Source organism: Sciurus carolinensis, chromosome 18 (assembly GCF_902686445.1).
Source record: "Sciurus carolinensis chromosome 18, mSciCar1.2, whole genome shotgun sequence".
NCBI lineage: Eukaryota > Metazoa > Chordata > Mammalia > Rodentia > Sciuridae > Sciurus > Sciurus carolinensis.
Genome location: NC_062230.1, coordinates 24,509,448 through 24,530,424, shown reverse-complemented (window position 1 = coordinate 24,530,424; position 20,977 = coordinate 24,509,448). Strand labels below are relative to the sequence as shown.

General features: G+C 46.3%; 1 protein-coding gene across 1 annotated transcript; it reads right to left on the bottom strand.

The window, feature by feature from the left end:
- Positions 1–287: 287 nt before the first annotated feature.
- On the bottom strand, positions 288–20,888 carry Ears2 (glutamyl-tRNA synthetase 2, mitochondrial). The gene is made up of 9 exons (XM_047532968.1): positions 20,687–20,888; positions 17,765–17,920; positions 14,057–14,246; positions 13,036–13,508; positions 11,699–11,807; positions 8,791–8,944; positions 8,560–8,690; positions 3,497–3,632; positions 288–3,037 (listed from the first exon to the last, which is right to left on the bottom strand). The coding sequence occupies exons 1-9, from the start codon at positions 20,823–20,825 to the stop codon at positions 2,954–2,956; spliced, it is 1,572 nt and encodes a 523-aa protein (XP_047388924.1). The 5' UTR covers positions 20,826–20,888; the 3' UTR covers positions 288–2,953.
- Positions 20,889–20,977: the final 89 nt, after the last annotated feature.

Genomic DNA, 20,977 nt, shown 5'->3' with positions numbered 1-20,977 from the left:
GACTCCCCATCTTCTCTGCCCCAGCCCGACAGCCACCATTCTGCTGTCTGTAGTGCAGGCTATTCTAAGTACTTCCCATATGTAGAACTATGTAGTATTTTCCTGTTAGTGACTGACATTTACTTGGCACAAGGTCTTCAAGGTTCTTTCATATTTGTAGCATATGTCAGAATCAACTTAGCATTCTGATCACTTGCTCTGTTAAAACAGTCACATTTCCTGGGTACGGGCCAATGAGTTTCTTGTAACCACTCTTAACGTCTCAGAAGCAGAAGCTTTGGTGCCACTTGGTAGTCGGGCTGAGATTCTGGATTGTCATAGACCTAAGTTTTTTTTTTTTTTTTTTTTTTTGAGAAGTGCATCTCATCATGTTACCCAAGCTGGTCTCAAACTCCTGGTTCAGCCTGCTTCTGCCTCATTCCATAGCCTCAAGTGTTACTTAACTTTTCAGAGCCTCAGTTTCAATATGTGTAGCACAGAACAAAAACAGTACCTTTCTCCTGGGGCTGTGAAGTTTTAATGAGATGATGGTTACAGCATTTGCCAGCACAATCAGAAACACAACTGATGGAGGCGGATACATAAGACGTCAATATATCACAAGTACTGTTCTTATTCTGTGTCCCCCTTCTGTGGTCAACACCTGTTGTTTCTGCCATTACTCCTTCTGGAACAAGCTCCCAAGATTTTCTTGGGAACAACTTTTCCTCCAGGAGCTATGATCCCTGTGGGACTACCTAGTCCTGGCTAAGAACAACAACATGATCTCACTTAGCTAACTGGACAGATTCAGAATCTCAATCTTTAGCTCAGCCATCCAAAACTTAAGGGGAAAACACATAAATAAACAACAACAAAAATAACTAGCTCAGGTGTCCCTACTGAAGAATTGAGACAAGACTGGCCACAAGCTCCTGATACCTGCTTCATCTTTCCCAAGGTCTGGTTCTTTCACTTTTCCATAGATTAATTGGCTCTCTCAGTCTCCAATGAACTTCTTTAGTTAGGCAGATTTGGTTTCTATTGCTTGCAACCAAGGAACTTTATCTGGTGTACTTTTACACAAACATTAGGACTCTATGAGGCTCAACAAACTTTTTTTTTTTTTTTTTTTTTGGCGGTGCTGGGGATTTGAACCCAGGGCCTTGTGCTTGCAAGGCAAGCACTCTACCAACTGAGCTATATTCCCAGCCCTCAACAACCTCTTTAATCTCCTTTCCCTACTTCCCTGGGCAAAGAATAAGGTAGTTATCTATTATTGGGTAATGAATCAGCCCCAGCCCAAGTGGTTTTAAACAATAAACATTTGCTATCTCACAATTTGTGCAGGTCTGAAATCCCAGGCCAGCATCACTGACATGTTCTGGCTCTGAGCCTTTCCTGAACGTTGCAGTCAAGATGTTGGCCAGGACTGCAGTCACTGAATGCTTGGTTGGGGTGGAAGACCAGTGGCTCGCCCACAAGGCTGTTGGCAGGACCCATCCACAGGGCTGCTTGACTGTCTTCATGACGTGGAAGCCGGCTTTCCCACAAGTAAGGGATTCAAGACAAGATGGAAGCCACTCTGTACTTTATGACCCAGCCTCAGAAGTCAAGCTGTGTCATTTCCCCAACAGCCTAACGGTTATACAAGCCAGCACCACTCAGGGTGGAAAGGAACCACACAAGGGTGTGAGTACTGAGAGGCAGAGTTCACTGGGGCCACCTTCCAGCCTGGCAGCCCACGGGGGAAGCCTAGAAGCCTTGCAAGGGTACTGTGCCCAGGCACCATCCTCCTATCATTTTAGCTACTCTGAGTCACCTAAGACCTCAAGAAGAAATCTCAGGGGCTGGGAGATAGCTCAGTTGGCAAAGTGCTTGCCTTGCAAGTACAAGGCCATGGGTTCGATTCCCAGCACCACCGGGGGGAAAAAAAAAAAAACACTTGAAGAAGAAATCTCATTTTGGAAATCTGCAGACAATGACTTACAAGGAATGTCGGAAGGGGTGAATGTGGAAAAAAAAAAAGACAAAATGGCAGGGTGAAGGTCTCCAGTCTAAGGATGGGATCTGGAGAATAGAAACATGACCTTCAGAGAAACGAGTCACAGGCTGTCCCAAGGTTCAAGGACAAAAGTAGCATAAAACACAAGTGCTTACTCTTGGCACATGAGTAACTTCTCCCATTTCAACCTCAAATGAAGCCTGACATCCAGCCCAACCCAGCTTCTATTGTCTATCATTGTTCCAACTCCAAACTGCACCAGAAAGTGAGATCCTTGAGTCCAGACTGCTGCCAAGCTGTTAAAAGCTGAACTGTGTCCCCTTCAAATTCATACCATGAAGCCATAACTCACGGAATGTGAAATGCATTTGGACACAGGACCTTTAAAGAAGTTAAAGTGAGGTTGTTAGGGTGGGCCCTGATCTGACTGGCATCCTTCTCAGAAGAGATCAGGACACACAGAGACACACCAGGGTTTTGTGGAAGGACTCTGGGAGGACACAGTGAGGAAACGCTGTCTGCAAGCCAACAAGAGAGGTCCTGAAAGAAAACTCTTATCTTGGACTTCCAGCCTCCAGATGTGTGAAAAAATAAATCTGTTGCTTAAGCCACCTCGTTCTCGGGTATTTTGTTGTGGTGGCTGTAGCAAACTAACACCTGAACCCTCTGGACTGTTCTGGGATGTGAATCAACTCCTAACCTCTGTTGTGTAAAGTGATCTGAGAAACCAGACAGAAGAACATCCCTCACAGAGTCAAGGAGGTGGGATGGGTGGGCTTCCGTGGCCAGTTACTGAAGACCTGCTATGCAGCATAAATATGCTGAATGTATAAATACACTGTATGCAGCCGGAGATCACGTTTCCACTTCTGGTTCCTGCCATGTTCCAGTGGGCCCCAGGCCGCCTTTTCCTCTCCTCTTAAGGCAGCTTTCAGGCATACAGGTTCCACTGTCCTGCACGTCTTCTTCCTAACTGGAGAGCACCTTCTGGATTCGTTCCCGCACTTCTGTTGGGCCCAAGGACACCATCATCTCAGCTACAGGGGGTCCTTGCTAGGAACGAAAAGGGAAACATTGCCTTATCACCTTAAACTGCCTAAGGACCTTGAGCTCCCTCTCAGCCTGCAGGAGACATGCCTAGGCCAGCCCCAACACTGCAGCCAGCGTCCCAGGAGCAGACCTTATATTTTATTACTCTTGAACTTCCCTGGAGGAGGATGGGTCCCAGGAGTCTCTTCTTCTATATTAGGCGAACGTGTTATGTCTCTTACCCTTGACAGACTGCAAACTCCATGAAGGCAGGGATCATGTGTATATCCACCATACCTAGCATGGTGCTTGCTTACAGTAGCTACTCAATAAATACAGCCCACTGAATGACTGAATAAGAAGAGTGATCATGCTTCACTCATCTTTGTATCCCCAAAACTGAGCCTAGAACCTGCCAGTAAATGTTAGCTGACAGGATACATGAGGCCCCTGGGAAACAGTTCAGCCCAGCTCCCTCCTCACCAACTGTCCACTGAGGGCCACTCGGAGGAGCTTCATCACGTGACTGTGCTTCGTGTCTTCCAGACCTTCTGACAGCTTCTTCAGTTCTCCATTCAGCACTTCCTGAGTTAAGCTCATACCAGATTTTTCCAAAAGCCTAGAAGAGGGTCAGTCTATAAGGGGCTTGCATAGGCCAATGGCAAGTGGGTGAGAGGGTGAATTTCACAGGATTGTTGCTCAACCACAATACGAGCCCAGCTGTGGGTGTGGGGGGGTAGCTATCTACCATCCCCCACTGAAGTTGGAAAAACAACACTGAAGAGACCACATACATAGACAACCCATGCACAAGGTCACCATAATAAGAGGATTTTCTAATTGTTACCTCTGTGTCATGTAATCTCTGTCCCAATTTTCTCACCTGTGTCAGTGGGGATAATAATAGCATCTGTACTGCACAGGGCTCTGATGGAAAGTTAACACTTGGAAGACGCCAAGTACAGTGCCCAAACACAGGCGAACACTGGAAAGTATTAGGTTATATGTTTCAACAGAACATTTAAAAATTCAGCTGATACTTATTACATTCAACAGCTCAGATACATTACAAGAGGACCTAAAAATAAATTTAGGAATGGGTTAGACAGAGGATAAAGAACAGATTGGCTGGGGAAACTTCTTCAGGAAGGTAGCCCAGAAGAGCAGAAGGAACAGCCCTGCAACCAGCTTGCTGCAGCCTCTTTCCTCACAAACGGAAGTACTTAAGGGTCTAAACTCCAAGGGCCAGTCACCACCGCCCAGGTTCTGGCGTCCAGCTGAGGCCCTCTCCCCAAAGCAAGCTTGAGGTTCAAGAGCAACTCCCCAGTCAGCCAGAGCTCGACTTTGTAAGCCATCGGTTCCAGCTCAGTGTGAGTTAGAGCAAGAGGTGGGAGTAGGGTGGGTTAGGTGTCCTCCACAGCAACTTCCCAGTTCTCCTAAGATTTCATCTGAGATTTTAAACTGGATACACTGAAGAGGGACTGAGGTGGGGGCTTCTCACTGGTACAGATGATTCGTGATGCCAATTCTAACACCAACTACTCATAATGGGGTCTACAGAGCTGCATTCCAAAGGTCAGCTCAGCGTGAACTACTGTCTCAGGGAATGGGGTTCGTAAGTGATTTGAAGAAACAGCTTTCTCACACACAGAGATTTCCTTACTAACTGCCAGTACTTCAGCAACTGAGCTTCAATTTAAGACAAAAGTGTCCAATCCTACTGCATCATCGCTGTGGTCTGAATGTGTGTGTCTTCCTAAATTTGTATGTTGATGGCAAGATGATGGCATGAGGAGGTGGAGCTTTGGGGAAGCTCTCTTATAAAAGAGACCCCAGAGAGTTCCCTTACACTTCTGTCGTGTGAGGGCACAGTGAAAGGACAGAAGAGCAACAGGCCCAGAAAGCAAACCCTTAACACCAAATCAGCTGGCATGTTGGTCTGGGCCGGCCGGCCTCCAGGCCTTGGAGAAATGAATGTTGTCTAAGCTGCCTGGTCTACTGTATTTTGTTATAGCAGCCCCACTAGACAAATATAATCATTAACTGGGCCACATGATTACTGCTGTTTATGAAATTAAGAAGATTAAGTACAAAATATTAAAGGTAATTTGGGAAAAAAACCCAGACACTCCTCCTAATGTCATTATGGACAAGCAGGCTGCCAAGAAACTGAAGAAGGGATGACAGGCCCGAGGCAGCCACTAATGGCAGCTCGGGACACGTTAGAACTGGCCCAGAGTTTGGCGTGGACACAAAAGGGACTTCGAGTGATCTGGCAGCTTCTGAACATTTGGGTGTCAAATTTCCTGACTTGAGTGGGAGTTCCAGAGTCTCTGAAATCTAATCCCTTGGCAGGAAGGAACGGTTTTGCTGAATTAGAACTTATGGCCCCTGCTGCAGAATGTCCTAAATTGAGAGCAGCAGCAATAACAATAACTACTGGGAATTTATTCTGGAAATACACTGACAAAAATGCTTGATAATGTCTCTGTGAGGTTATTCACTGCAGCATTATTGGTAACAGAACTTGGAAGCAACCCAAATATCCAGCAACTGGAGACAAATTCAACAAATTGTAGTAAAGGGGCTTAATAGAATAAATTTAGCTATAGAAAAGAAGGAAGATGCTCTTCAAGTACTGGACACATCTAAAACTACATTGTTGCTGGGCATGGTAGTCCCTGCCTGTAATTTCTGCTACTTGGGAGGCTGAAAAAGGAGGATCACTTGAGCCCATTTTGGGGCTAGCCTTGGCAACACAGTGAGATCCCTCTTAAAAATAAAGGATATGTTGTTATATGGGGAAAAAGAAGACACCCAAAATGCCTTTCGGGTTTGAAAAAACGTGGGGAGGGGCAAGCTGGGCATTGTGGTGCACACCTGTAATTTCAGCAATCCAGCTGCTCAGGAAGCTGAAGCAGGAGGATCACAAGTTCAAGGCCAGCCTTGGCAACTTGGTGAGACACTATCTCAAAACAAAAAATAAAAAGAGCTTTCTGCTGGGGGATAGAATAGAAAGTCCGACGACGACGACGACTTATTGTTTTTGCTATAAATTCTATTTAACCACTTGGATTTTTTGCTAAATGCATATGTTCTTTTTTTTTGTTTTATTTTTTGGTACTCGGGATTGACAAAGGGGCAATTAACCACTGAGTCACATCCCCAGCCCTTTTAGTTTTTCATTTTGAGACAGGGTCTTGCTAAATTGCTTTGGGTCTAAGTTGCTGAGGCCAGCTTTGAATTTGTAATCTTCCTGTCTCGGCCTCCCAAGCCGCTGGGATTACAGGTGTGCACCACAGTGCCTGGCTGTGTATGTTTTTATCTCTTCAAAATATTTTAGGTGTCAGGCACTTTCCAAGTACTTCACACGTAAGGAAAGTAACAGAGAATATGGTCAGGCATATGATCATTAGACCCAGGTTGTCTGCGTTCAGCTCTCCACTCCTCTAACTTCCTAGCTGTGTGTGTGTGTGTGTGTGTGTGTGTGTGTGTGTGAGAGAGAGAGAGAGAGAGAGAGAGAGAGAGAGAGACACACACACACACACACTGAGAATGGGGAATGAATCCAGAGGTCCTCTACCACTGAACCACATCTCTCTTTATTTGAGGCAGGGAGTCATTTAAGTTGATGAGGTTGGTCTTAAACTTATGATCCTCCTGCCTCGGTCCCCCAAATCTCTGGGATTACAAACATGTGCTACTGTGCCTAGCTTGTTATATTATTTTGGACGAATTGTATCTCTATGACTCAATTTTCTCACCTGTAAAATGGGATAACAACAGTACTTACTTGATTAGACTGCTGTAAATTTAAGTTCATACGTACACGTACACATGCATGCAATATACTTATTATGTATCTGATGTTGCAGGCAAACACACATTTTCAATTATTTTCTAATGTAACAATCGCAGCAAAACTGGAAGATAAGTAAAACAACTTATCTGTGGTTTTGTGTGCTAAGCATCCTTCCTGCTTTCTTCTGATACCAGTTTCCCAAATCTCACTAGGGAATTACCTACTTCTTATTGTCAGCCATATGTGTTAGCTGGAGGTCCACTAAGGGTCCTGCGCATGACAGAGGCCTAAGTCAATTGCACATCATATTTCCCAGACCTTGGTGACTCATTCAGACACAGGAAGACAAAAACAATCAGTTCCTCTTAGAGTTAATCTCAAACCACAGGGTAAGAGGCAATCCTAAAATACTGTCAGAATTTTTTTTTTTTTTTGGGTGCTGGGGATCGAACCCAGGACCTTGTGCTTACAAAGCAAGCACTCTACCCACTGAGCTATCTCCCCAGCCCATACTGTCGGAATTTGAAGCTGAGCTTTTGAGGCGTACAGTGGCTCAGGCTAGCTTATAAACACTGTACTCTAATGATTCCCCAGTATCCTTTTTCTCTTTATCTATTTAGCAGGGCTGGGGATGGAACCCAGGACTTCACACATGTGAAGAAAGTACTCTAACACTGAGCTTTATAAATCCTCGGCCCTTTTATTTTACTTATTTTTCAGAGACAGGGTCTTGTTTTGTTGCTCAGACTGGGTCTTGAATTCCTGAGCTCAAGTAGTCTTCCTGCCTCAGCCTCCTGTGTAGCATGCCTGGCTTTCTCCTCTTCCTATGCAGTAACAGAATTTTCAGTTGGGTACATGGCTGTCAAATTTTAAATTGTATTTCCAGATTCCCTGGCAGCTTAGTGTAGCCCTAAGACATAACTATAGAATATGGGTAGAAATTATATGTGCAGCCTTTAAGTAAGGTACTTAAGGAGAAGGAATGTCCCATCCCCTTCTGCTTTTCCTCCCTCCTCCTCTGGCTGAATGGTGGACAGTCATGAGCCACCACAGACCACAGACAAGAGTGCAACATGAAGATGCGGGATCCTCGGGGCAAAGATAAAAGCCATTTGGTCCCAGACTACCTCATGCAGGCTGCTAGGTAGACATGTACTCCCATTTCTTTGGTATGGTGAGAATTCCCCCATCTAACTGCTTGATACAGAGCCTCTGCAGAGAAAGCAGCCAGCATGGGAGAGGGGAGAGAATGTCAAGGGCAAGTAGGTCTCAGTCGTGCAGTGCGGCCCCTCCTTAGGCTGAGCATCAAGGCTTAGGCATTCTTCTGGCCTTTGCGGCTGTGGACACCCTTCCCCTCTTGCTTATGTCATCCTTGGTTGTGTTTTCTACCCTTATAATCAAAACAACTCTTATTGTTACTGGAAGAACCAGTACCACAGATGAAGAAATGTAAGCTTGGAGAGCTTCACTTGGCCAAAGTGAAGCTACCTTGGCAAGAAGAAATAACTTGATAGATGGTAGAGCAAGGAAGCAACCCAGATCGGGCCAAGCCACTGAACCCACTGCCTGTGCCCAGGAAGAGCCCGGGTCCTCCAGCTACTTCCTACCTAAGAAGGCCATGAGCGAGCAATTCTCCCCAGCCATGGGCCTGTGCTGGGGGTCCCACAGGCAAGGTCTGGAAGAAGGGGCCATGGGAGAGGGGGAAGGAGGGTGTGGAACCTTGAGCTCAGTCTGCAGTACTCACCCCAGCAAGCGCTCCGCGATCACATCCACCTTCTCTGAGATGGCACCCAGCTGTGCTCGGCCCACAGCTGGTCGAGTCCACAGATAGGAGTAGGCTGGGGAGACCAAATCCTGCAGGCGGCAGATGTGACCCTGTGGAAGGAGGCCATCATTGCACACACTGGGGATAAAGCTCTAAACACCCTGGAAGGGGTGAGAACTGGTTCAGTCTCCCCAAATGCCATCTTCGCACCTGTCGCAGCAAGATGATCCTCTCCACATAGGCTGGGTCCAGGACATCCCGGTCTTGCAGATGGCTCCCAAATGCCTCCTCCACAAGGGCCTGCAGCTGTCCCACCAGATGGTGCCTCTGGGCCTCACTGCTCACCAGTCGTCGGAGGTGCAGCCTATAGAAGTCAGAGGGCCACCCTGCCGCTGGACCTAATCTCTCTCTCCCCAGAGTAGTGAGCTTAAAGAATGACACATCCCATAAATTCCCTCCCCCACTAGAAGCAGGATTGTACTTTACATTTATAAAGGAAGGGGATCTGACCAAGGTTACACACAGTCAGCCCAAGGGTGGAAGCCACTGCAGACATGTTTTGTTGCCAGTGCTTTTAAAACAGTAGCTGACCTCTTCTTCTTCTTCTTCTTTTGGCAGGGGTGCTGGGAATCAAGCACAGGTCCTTGTGCCTGCTAAGCAAGTGCTCTACCACTGAGCTATACCCCAGCCCAGGAGCTGGTATTTTAAACTAGGAAGAGATCAAGTTAAGAGTCCCAGCTTTCTTTGGAAATTGAGAAGAGCTGGCTGCAAAGGGCCCTCATCCCTACAGCTTCCACTGGCTGGAGCAGACTGGAAGTTGCTGGGTTAGACCCCAGAGGCTTCCAGTCACCTATTCCTCTGCTCCCTGGTCTCTTACTTGGCTTTCCGCCTCCCTCATGCTACCTATCTGGCCCTTACAGGAATCTAAGTTTATAAAGCAGAATCTGGAGCGTCTGCCTCCTAGCCTTATTAAAAATGATGGGGCTTTGGTGCAAAAGGAGAGATCAAAAATATGACTCCTAGGATTTGGAGCAGGGGGTTGTTTGAAGTGTTTATAGTTTACAAGTTTGGGTTTTCTTTCCAGCTCAAATTCTCTCTAATCTCGAATTCTTTTAACGGCCAGATTCTCTCTTTGGAAACAGTATAACCTCTAAGAATCAGAGCCTCAAACCAGCCTGTCATCCTCAGTCCCCTAGGCTGCCATGGCCTCTCCCTGGCAAGACTAGAGGGGCCAGGGAGAGGGAGAGTAGTGCAGGGCCAAGGACCAATCTGAGACACTGGGCCCCTTGTCTGAGATGCTGGTGAAGAAGTAAGGCAGGTAGGAGGGAGTGGAGAGGCACCTCACAGGCTCTGGAACCAGACGGCCTGAGGATGAAGCCCGCGCGACCAGTGTTTGCAGCAAGCTACACAACCACTGGGAGACTGGGGATCCTCAACCGTAAGGCGAGGACATTGAAAGGACCTTCTGCACATGGCAGCTATGACAATTAAAGAGGGACTACAAGGATAGCCCCGATAACAAGGCCTGCATACCACATCTGGGAGCTACTGACAGGCAGGGGTTCTGAAAAGAGGCTCTGGCATGTCACAGGGTGGAAAGATGAGAACTTTGGAGAAATATGTGGAATGAAAACTGGTCAAAACCTAGTTTTTAAAAGAATTTTTGAAAAGCTATTAAGAAAACACATGAAAGCCCCACTGAAACTGTTTTTAGAATCTCCTTAGCAGCTAGATGAGGCAGTAGAAATTTAAAAAAAAAAAAGGAAAAACAACAAGACCAAAAAACCTCAAGAGCCCCTCATGTCCATGCTTGAACTATTACCCATAAGGTCCAGGACCTGGGCCACAGCAAGTGCTGAGTAAATGTTAATGACTTTCACTGCACGAGTAGTACTGCTGCTGCTATGGCAACTATATCTACTAGTATTTTTAAAAATACCCACAGGGGTGGCTTGAGGAATGACTGCATTAAGCCTGTGGGCAGAATCCTAATGCTCCGCCCCATCCCTGACTCACACTAAGCAAAAGCCCACCTTGTCTTTCTTCTCACTACCCGTGATGCTTCCAAGAGGACTGGTGTAGAACACAAAGTATCTCCCCTGCCCGGGCCCATTCCCCCTGAAACATCACTTTCTCTATAATAAAAAAGGAGAAATATATGTTGTGTTTAACATGTATGATGCACTTACTCTTGCATATTCCACGCAGGAGATGGCCGCTATTCACTGTGGAGGCTGAGTTATTTAAAATCTGTCTTAGATTTCACATAGGTAATATAGGGCAAGATCAAATGATGGACCTCAGAGGTCTGATGGGAGAAGTAGATGAAGTGATATCCTTAAAATGACTGCGAGGCTGGGGATATAGCTCAGTAGTAAAGCACTTGTCTAGCCTGCATGTGGCCCTGGGTTCCATCCCCAGCATCAAAAAAAAAAAAAAAAAAGGCAAACACAAAAACAAAGACCAAAAAACCACTCTTGAGTTGAAGCAAACTCTCTGCACCAATAAGAGCTTATCCCTCAACCAGTGCTCAAAAGAAGGTGCCAAAAGGTGCCTTGCCCCCAACTGCAAACCTGATCACAGTGATCTTATCACTAAGGCCTGCTGACTGAGACACATCACAACAACTTCAATCGTAAACACACTTGGAGGTTTCAAGGTGAAGCCCTAGTTTATATCAACTACCTGAAATACCAACCTGGTGCCACAAGACAGCGCTGGTTCCCTGTGTGGGCTGAGTAGAGGATGGGCAGATTCTAAATGGAGACGTTGCCTTTCAGGTCTTAACAAAATCCATGCAGGGGATGTCCAAAAACAATGGCTATGATAAACTCAGTCCCCAGCACTTACCGAGCACTTTCTGTGTGCCAGGGGTTGTGCAAGGTACCTTCATGCAACACTTACTTCTTACAACAATCACATAAGACGGATACTACGATTAGCCCTATTGCAGGGAAGATAGAATGCAGGCCTGAAGGGGTGACTTGTCTGTGATCATACAGCATTCGACACCAGAGTCAAGAGTCAAAATCAGGTGCATGGTGCTCCAGAGCCCACTACACCTTCTACCGTGACCTACAAGGCCCTTTTCTACCAGATCTTCATGCTCCCCACTGACCTGTTGAATTCTGGGAGCTTCTCCAGGTCCAGCAGGGCTGAGTGGCAGGTGATCCGAGTCAGGTCAAACTGTGTTATCAGCTCTGGCAGGGTCCTGCCCATCTGGTTCTCTGCAAGTGAGGCCCACCCAGTGGCTCAGCTTCCTCCCTCCCATTCTCTTTCCACTTTCTTTTCTGGGGGAGAAGGGGAGAGAATTTTGCTATGTTGTCCAACTGTCCTTGAACTTGTGATCCTACAGCCCCAGCCTCCCAAGTGGTTGGGATTACATGTGATTACCCCCTGCCTGACCTCCTTCCACTTTTGAACACAAGGAAGGTCAAATGAGCAAGCTCTGGATTCCCCTTTCCACTCCAACCATAGGGATTTGAATTCTAGGTATCAAGGGTCCACATGAGCCTCTCATTTTCAGAAAGGGTTCTTTCTGTCAGTAAGAGAAGGCAAAAACAACCCTTAATACCTTAAAAAAATGAGCTGCGAGAACAGTGTGCCCACTGCCTGGCTATGGCCCAGAGATTCTGATTTGATTGGTTCTGGGCATCAGTATATGTTACAAGTTTCCTACTTGGTTCCAAAATGCAGGCACAGTTCAGAACTGCAGTGCAGGAAGCTGATTCTTACAAATAGCTGCTCCTTTCTGTGCAGTCAGGAGGCACCTAAAGGACTCAAGCACTATATCTCTCACTAGTTGTGTAACTCTGACAAGTTACTCAACCTCTCTAAGCCTCACAATCATCCTATAAACAGAGGGGTTAGTCCCCAAGGATATTTTAAGAAGTAAAAGCAGACTGCTCCTGCCACATTTCCAGAAATCTCTGCCATAAGAAGTCATCCTATTCGATGACTGATTCTTCAAGGTCTAGGCTCTAAGTTCTGGGCCAAGTCTAAGGACTCAGTTTGGAATAAACTGAATTCATAACATTAGTATCACTGTTAGAGCATATAGTGTATAACTGCAATAATCATGGGAGCTATAATATTTGTGCTTGTAGATGGCAGGCTCTGAGCTGACAGCCTTATGTTCATGAGCTCAATTGCATTTTAACATGACTCTATAAAGGCCAATATTCATTCCCATCGTACAGATGAGGCATTTGATACTTTAAGCTCTAGAAGAACAGGAACTGGGCCTACTGTGGTTATTGTTTAGAGACCCAGCACTCTACAAGCTGTCTGGCTCAATAAACATTTGCTGAATATTGTTGAATAAAATAAGGAACTTGTCCAAGATCACATGGTAGTAGGTGGCAAAGCTGGGGCTGACAACCAGGTCTGCCTGGACCAAGAGCCCTGCTCTTCAGGGCCATACTCTGCCACCACGACCGCTTTGGTGAGTGGTACCTGCAAACCCCGAGCCGCAGTTGGTGATGATGTCAAGCAGGGCATCAGGCAGAAAGCCAGTTGCAGCAAAATGCTCCAGGAAAATGTCCCCTTGCCTCTTAGACAGCTTGCTGCCATCCCTGTTGAGGAGTAGGGGAAGGTGGGCAAAACGTGGTGGCCGCCAGCCCAGGGCCTGGTAGAGGAGCAGGTGCTTGGAGGTGGAGACGAGCCACTCAGAGCCTCGCAGCACATGGCTGATGCCCATGTGGTGGTCGTCCACCACACAGGCCAGGTGGTACGTGGGGAAGCCATCGCTCTTCAGGATTACCGGGTCCCCCTCTACGCTGGCCACTTCGTGCCGGCTCCAGCCATACACTAGGTCCTGGAAGGCTGGTGCCTCCTCCTCCAGGCGGAAGCGGATAGCAGGTTTGGGACCCTTGGCCAGTTTCTGGGCCACCTGTTCCTGGCTCAGGTTCCGGCACCGATTGTCATACCTGTTGGGGAGCAGAGCAACGTGACAGCGAAGAGAAACACTACTGGTCATAAGTCCTACCTTTGTCTCTGATAGACGCATGACACTTGGTAAGTCACTTACCTTGTTAAGCTATCTCCTCATTCTAGAATGGGAATAATAGATGTTGTGTAGAAAAATGGAGATGACAAGTGCAGCAGACACTAATGTCTGCCTACTTGTCAACTATTCCCCTCTTCTCCCATGCTGAGGAGGAAATGGCAAAATGCCTAGACTGAGGGGTTGAATCCAGACAGCAGGCAGTGAAGACCTGAGGCCCACCCAATAACCTTGGGAAAGATGATGGAAGCAGATCCTCTTGGACCAAGTCTTGGGAAAACTTTGGGCCTGCCTGAGATCCCAACTGCAGCCTTGAGAGAAATCCTGAGTCAAAGAATCTGTCTCAGTGGTGATCAGATGCCCGACCCAGAGAAACCACAAGGCAACCAAAGTTTGAGGTAACTGGTTATGCAGCAAAGATGACACACACACCCAAGTCTGGGGAGGCAGCTGAACAGGTTGTGGCCTCACCGGGGTGTCTGATGGTTCCTCAGGGCCTCCTTCTTCAGGAGTTCCAGCCGCTGCGGTGAGCAGAAACAGGGATAGGCAGCTCCAGTCTTCAGCAGTGCTTCTGTGGCCTGGGCATACAGTGCCAAACGCTGAGACTGCTGGTAGGGTCCAGTAGGACCTCCCCGGCGGGGGCTCTCATCTGGGGGGATGCCTGGAATGCAGGTAAGGAATCAGCATCAAATAATATCTAAGAGGAACACAGCGCTCATTCCCAGGAATTGTCACAGGCGCTAAGGTCTCACAATAATCCACAGTAAGTTGGCTTAGTTCGCTTAATACAACAGTCTCAAGTTTTCCTATAGATGACATAATTTCATTTTTCATTATGGCTGAATAAAACTCCATGGTGTACATATGCCACATTTTCTTTATCCATTCATCTGTTGATGGACACCTAGGCTATTTCCATAATTTGGCTCCTGTCAACTGTGCTGCTATGAACATGAGTATCCCTGTATCACTGTAGTATGTTGACTTGAACTGTTTAGGATAAATACTGAGGAGTGGTATAGGTGGGTCACATGGTAGTTTCATGTCTAGTCTTTTTTTTGGGGGGGGGGGTTCTGGGGATCGAACCCAGGGCCTTGTGCTTGCAAGGCAAGCACTCTACCGACTGAGCTATCTCCCTAGCCCCTCATGCCTAGTCTTTTGAGAAATATCTACAGTGATTTCCATAAGTGGTTGTACTAATTTATAATCCCACCACCAGTGTAAAAGTGTTCCTTTTCCTCCACATCCTCTCCAGCATTTATTATGGTTTGAAATTTTTTTTTTGGTATTAGGGATTGGACCCAGGAGAGCTTAACCATTGAGCCACATCCCCAGCCCTATTTTTATTTTATTTATTTTTTTTATTTTGATACAGGTTCTTGCTAAATTGCCTAGTGCCTTGCCAAGCTGCTGAGGCTGGCCTCGAACTTGTGATCCTCCTGCCTCAGTCTCCCAAGCTGCTGGGATTATAGGTGTGTTCCACCAAGCCCAGCTATTGTTTCTATTCTTGAGGGCTGTCATTCTGACTGGTATGAGATGAAATCTCAATGCAGTTTTGATCTGTACTTTCCTAATTGCTAATGATGTTGAATGTTTTCTCACATTATTTGTTAGCCATTTGTGTTTCTTTGAGAAGCATCTGCTTAATTCATTTGCCAATTTATTAATAGAATTATTTGGGTTTTTTTGGTGTTAGGTTTTTTGAATTCTTTATACATATTCTAGATATTCATCTTGTCAGATGAGTAGGTAGAAAATATTTTCTCCCATTCTGTATGTTCTCTCTTCACATTCCCAACTGCTTCCTGTGCAGAAGCTTTTTAATTTGATGCCATCCCATTTATGAACTCTTGGCATTATTTCCTGAGCTTTAGGGATCCTACTGAGAAAGTCATTGCCTGTGTCTATATACTGGAGTGTTGACACCACGTTTTCTTCTAGGAGTTACAGTTTCTGGTCTAATTCCTAGGTCTTTGATCCATTCTGAGTTGATTTTTAGGCAGGGTGCAAAATCTCCCATTCTTAACGACTCCTTGTAAAGCCTCTTTGCCTCACCTACCCTATCTCAGCCTCAGTTTTCTCATCTGAAAAGCACAACCCATAGCCTCCTATGCAGTACGGCTGTGAAAACAAATGTGTCAGCACTGACAAAGCACTTAGCCTGAAGGCTTACGGCAGGACAGTTTCAATATCTGCTATAAATTTAATCTAAGTTATTCTAATCCAGAGCCCCTAACCCAAAAGCCTATTTCCTCAGGTCATGTAGGACAGACAACTGTAAATGTTTCCAGCAGAGAGAACAAAAGGACTGGAGGGAGATTCTGCCCTCAAAGAGCTTTTCAAAGGACTTAGGAAGATAAGGTCATGGGCTGCCCTGTGACACTTGATGCCAACACAAACACTGCGGGTGGATGGGACTGGGTCAATCTCACTGACTTACATCTTACATGCAGTGTCTAAAAGGCAAAAAAAAAAAAAAAAAAAAAAGCAAATCCATAGGAACAGAAAGTAGATTGGCAGTTGCTGGGGATGGGGGAAGTGGAATGGAGGGTGACTGCTCAGAGGCAGGAGTTTCTGTTCCAGGTAATGGAAACATTCTGGAATTAAGTGTGACAGTTGTGCAACACAGGGAATACACTAAAAACCACTGATTGACACTTTGAAATGGTGAATTTCAAGTTATGTGAATTGTATGTCAGTTAAAAAAAAAAAGTGACCCCCAAAGTGAAGAGCTCCAGAAGTCAGCCACCCTGGGGACCTGCCCTCTGCCCTGCCAAATCGTGCGGCAGACAAGCTCTCCGAGGCGCTTCAGGCCTCATCCATCCATCGGAGCTGTGCCAGAAGCTCCAGGAGGGAGGGGTCCGTCAGCCCGCTCATCACCGCTCATCACCACAGTGCTGGTGCCCAGCACACCTCCACGCAGCAGGAGCTCAAGTTCTTACTTCAGCTATGATTCAGCTCCAGGCAGCGGCCTCAGATCTCCAGGCACCCGGCTTTCTCAAATATAGCCAGCACTTCTCTTCCATGAGAACTCTGCATCTGTGATCCCCTGGTTTTCCAACATTTTCCCCTTAGGTAATTTCAGGCCTGGTCCCTTATTTCATTCAAGTTACTGTACCAATGTCCCCTCCTCAGAAGAGACCACCCCACTGAAAAGGGCACCCCTCACCCAAGTTCCCTGACATGTTACCCTTTCTCCACACCTCTTATCATCACTTAATATCAAGTCAAGATGAAGGAAGGAGCTGATCTGTCTTTCCCTTCTCCCTGAGCACTGGGTCTTTACCTAAGGTCCCCAGCACCTGGAATGGAACATGGATCACAACGAGTGGTCTTACTGAAAACATTCCTTTATTCAATGAACCTCAACTGAGTATGTGCTAAAACCTATAATAGAAGCTATAAATAAACTGGGTTTCTGCCCTTTAGGAACTCAGAGTCTAAGTAATTGACCTGAGAAGAGAATACGCATCTCAAAACAATCTTGGTATTTTCCCTTAGGGTTGTTAACCTTTACTAGTTATACCTGTCCCTAGTAGAGGTGTAAAGGGCTTGGGAAACACAAACACACTCTTCCTTGTTTTCCCTGAGCTTAGCTGTCTCAGGATTAAACTTTCCACAAGAAGATCAACTTCAGAGATTGCACACATTTTTTTTGGCTCTTACAATGTGGTTTAAAAAAAAAAAAAAAAAAAAAAAAAAAAAAACAGAGCTCAGATTTAACAATGGGAAGTATTCATAAAAATAAAAATGAAAAATAAACAAACTGCACTTCTGGCCCTCTTGGAACCAGAAGACTGGACAAGCTGGGCCAACATTCCCATGGGAATAGAAGCTGCAGCTCGGAGGCACTGTCTCTTTTGGAAGGGGACTGCTTCCTTCTGCTCACCACAGGCCCAGCTCCTCCAGTTCCCACACCGCCTGTATTTCTGGCCTGGCAGGGAATGGACTTGAGATTCTGAGATAAGAACAGGAATCTCAAAACAGTCTTGGAGCTTGGCTGTAGGGGAGTCCTGGCATCTCCAGGGGTGGCAAACACCACCTCATGTAGCATGAATGTATCTTTTTTTCCAGGAACTCTTCAATTCCCCACCCTGAGACCCATGAGAAGATCTACACACTCCTTTTCCTCCTCCCTGTTCCTTCCCTGGAGAAGGGTCCTTTACCTGCCAGCCTCACCTGCCCACTCCAGCATGTCTTCAATATTCTCTGCTGCCCCAGGCACAAGGCGGCTCTGATCTGTATCTTCCAGCCTCAGGATAAAGCTTCCCTGGTACTTCTTGGCAAAGATGTAGTTGTATAGGGCAGTGCGGAGGCCACCCAGGTGCAATAGGCCTAGTAGAAGAGAACAATTCAGATGTGTCAGGGAAAATGAGTTCACAAGTCTCAGCTGCAGGGCAAATAAATTCCTCCTGTGACAGAACGTCCTAATGAATTTCAAAAAACCAAGAAATGGCCATGCCTGTCCCATCTCTCTAGCCGGCATCCAGGCAGTCAGACGGCCACAAAAGAGGACTGGGTAGAGGACTTGTTTAAGCTCTCATCTTAGAAGCAAAAGATCACCTGTGTTTTGGAGTCTGTCATTTTGTAAAAATGCTCCAACTGTTCCCAGATGCACCCATTACTCTTTGATATTTGCCTCATGGACATGTTTCACTCAAGGAGAAAGAGAAAGTTACCCACTGAAGCCATAGTACACAGGCATTTAACTTATGAAAATTAAATAATGTGCTCCCTTTGGGGGAACAAGTTAATTACAAGTGAATAACAAATTTAAAATACTATAGCTGTTGAGGTGGTGCAGCCTCTGCGTGGCTTGAATGGCTGAGACAGGAGAATCTCAAGTTCCAGGTAAGCCTCGGTGGTAAACTACTTCTGGGCTGAACTCCCAATTACTCCTCCCGCCCCCCAGAAAATACTTTAAAATCATATTTTGCACATATACTCTGTCCACATGACACAATTTGAATTTTACATACTTGAGTTTTTCACGTTAGGCACTACCTTTAAATACCAACCAAAACTAAATTTGATTCCACAACATTTTCCTACACCAGAGTTTAAACTCTTAAGATCTTCCTTTCTCATCATTCTGGACTGAAAACTTAATTTTAAGTTTTCCCACGGCTGTCACTTGCCCCTTTCGTTACTTTCTTTGGTCCAGTCCAGAGACCAGAGTCTCCACGATAAGCTCATCTGCATTTCCAGGTATCTGAGGCAGCACAGGAATGTTTTCCTCCTGTTTCAACACTATGTGTGTTGGCTAATTACTGCAATGCCACCATAAAACCAATGGTGCCCAGTGGCCCTGGGTACCAGGAACATGAAGATCAAAGTCACAGGCCTCATAGTGGAAAACAAGGCCTCTAACATCACATATACCTGGACTGAAATTCTGCATCAGTCACTTACTAGTTGCCACCCTTTGGGCACTCTACTTAAACTCTGAGTTTTAATTTCCTCATCTGCTAGAGGGATTGAAAACAAAAAAATATGCCAACCATGGTGGCACACACCTGTAATCCCAGTCACTCTGGAGGCTAACGAAGGAGGACTGAAAGTTAGAGGACAGCCTTGGCAATTAGCAAGACCCTGTCTCAAAAAAGAAAGAAAGAAAGAACTGGGGTGTAGCTTCATGGTAGAGAGTCCCTTCGATACTGATACCCACAAGGTTGCCAAACAAAACAAAACAACCCTTCCTTATTTTGAGGTTGCTGTGATATCTGAATACTTGCTGAAATATACTTTCAATTAATTTTAGCTATTCAATAATAGCTAAATTCGATAATTCTTTCATCTGTTTGTAGTCAACAGTTTTCCTGAAATGAGAATTATAATGATCATAACAGAGGACACTGTTCATTAATTGCTTTTTACAAGATTAGACCTTACTAAGTGGCTCAGCTACATTGGCTCAAACCAGAGGCAGGTACTATTATTAGTTCTACTTGTCAGAAGGCAAAACTGAGGCTCAGAGATGTTAAGTAATTTGCCCAAGTTACACATCTAGGAATTGGCAAAGATAGAAATTTGGATCCAGACAATCCCAGGCCTTGGCACTCTACATTAAGTGCTCCTCAAAGCAAGGCGCAGTCTAGTGCTGACATGCAAACTGTTGTCAGTTCAAGCACAGAAACGGGCAAGCATAGAAAGAGTAAAGGTTTAGAAAAGTATAGCAATCTAATAATTTTGTCTGTTGAACTGAATAAATGGGCTTATATGTTTTATGTTTTCAAATCTTCCATTTTCCTAGTAATTCATTTATGTTCATTTTTATGAATACTGATCCACAACTGAAATTAAAAACCATGGATGCTTCCACCATGGATGATTTGAGAAGCACTGCTCCACAGGATGGACTGCGTGCATAGAAAGCTGTCATGGGCGCCAGAAATTTGTCCACAAAGATGCTTGTGAGAGAAGTGGAGTATGAAATGAAAGGCATGCTAACTGCGAAGTGGGCAGGAAGTAGCCTTGGTGAGGAAACGTTGGGAATTGGTGCGACAGTAGGTTGACAAGATCTCCAAGAGGTTACACGGTGGACCTCTGCTTCGCTGGTTTGCTAAGCTCCCAACACTACTAACTACCGGGCTTCTGTACCTCCCATTCCCTCTGCCCAGGTTTCTTCCATGTCTCGCATAGATGGATCACACTTGTTCCTTGGTTCTCGGCTCAAACGTTATTTCCTCAGCAAGGCCTTCTCGAGCATCTCGCCCTAACCCCGTTTTCTACCCTGCTTCGTTTCCTGCACAGTCCGTATGCCTCTAAAGTTACTTTCTGTAAGTGGCCGCCAGTATGTAGACTTCTTTGAGAGCCTACATTTTCAATGACCACCATCCCAACGCCTCGTACATGGCAGAGTTTATACTCAACACGCGTTTATTGAATGCATGGGAAAATAACAAGATGTTTCTGTACAATAAACAAATTCCTGGCAATGCGAACCCTTTCCGCTCCTGGACCTCAATCTCTGCCTCTGTAAAATGGGGTCTCGCTGCCCCCCTACTCTGACACCACCGGAAGGGATTTGTTCGGGAACATTCGGGGGGCGGGGACGGGAAGGTGGGCCGCAGCCTGCAGCGTCACGTCCGCCAAGTTTACCTGTGGGACTGGGAGCAAACCGCACTCGCACCGCAGCCCCGGGATCGATGCCCAGGCGGGCCTCACGCCGTCCCACTGAGCGGCCGAGGGCCGCTGGGGGCGTCCCGAGCCGAAGAAGCCTCTTCAGGAGCGCCGCCATGTGGGTCGGACTCGCACACGTGGGCTTCTTCGTGCGTCACTTCCGGGAACTCCTCCCAGCCAATCTTCCTCCGCCACACCGAGCGCAGCCCCGCCCCTTAAAGTCGCAGGCCTCCTAGTTTGAAAACTCACGCCCCCCTGGACGGCAGCTGC

Coding starts and splice junctions, on each gene's coding strand:
- Ears2 (XM_047532968.1), bottom strand. CDS start 20,825: ATGGCGGCGCTCCTGAAGAGGCTTCTTCGGCTCGGGACGCCCCCAGCG. Junction 13,509..14,056: donor AGGAACCATCAGACACCCCG/GTGAGGCCACAA, acceptor GCTCCCCAACAG/GTATGACAATCGGTGCCGGA. Junction 8,691..8,790: donor GGATCATCTTGCTGCGACAG/GTGCGAAGATGG, acceptor CTCCTTCCACAG/GGTCACATCTGCCGCCTGCA.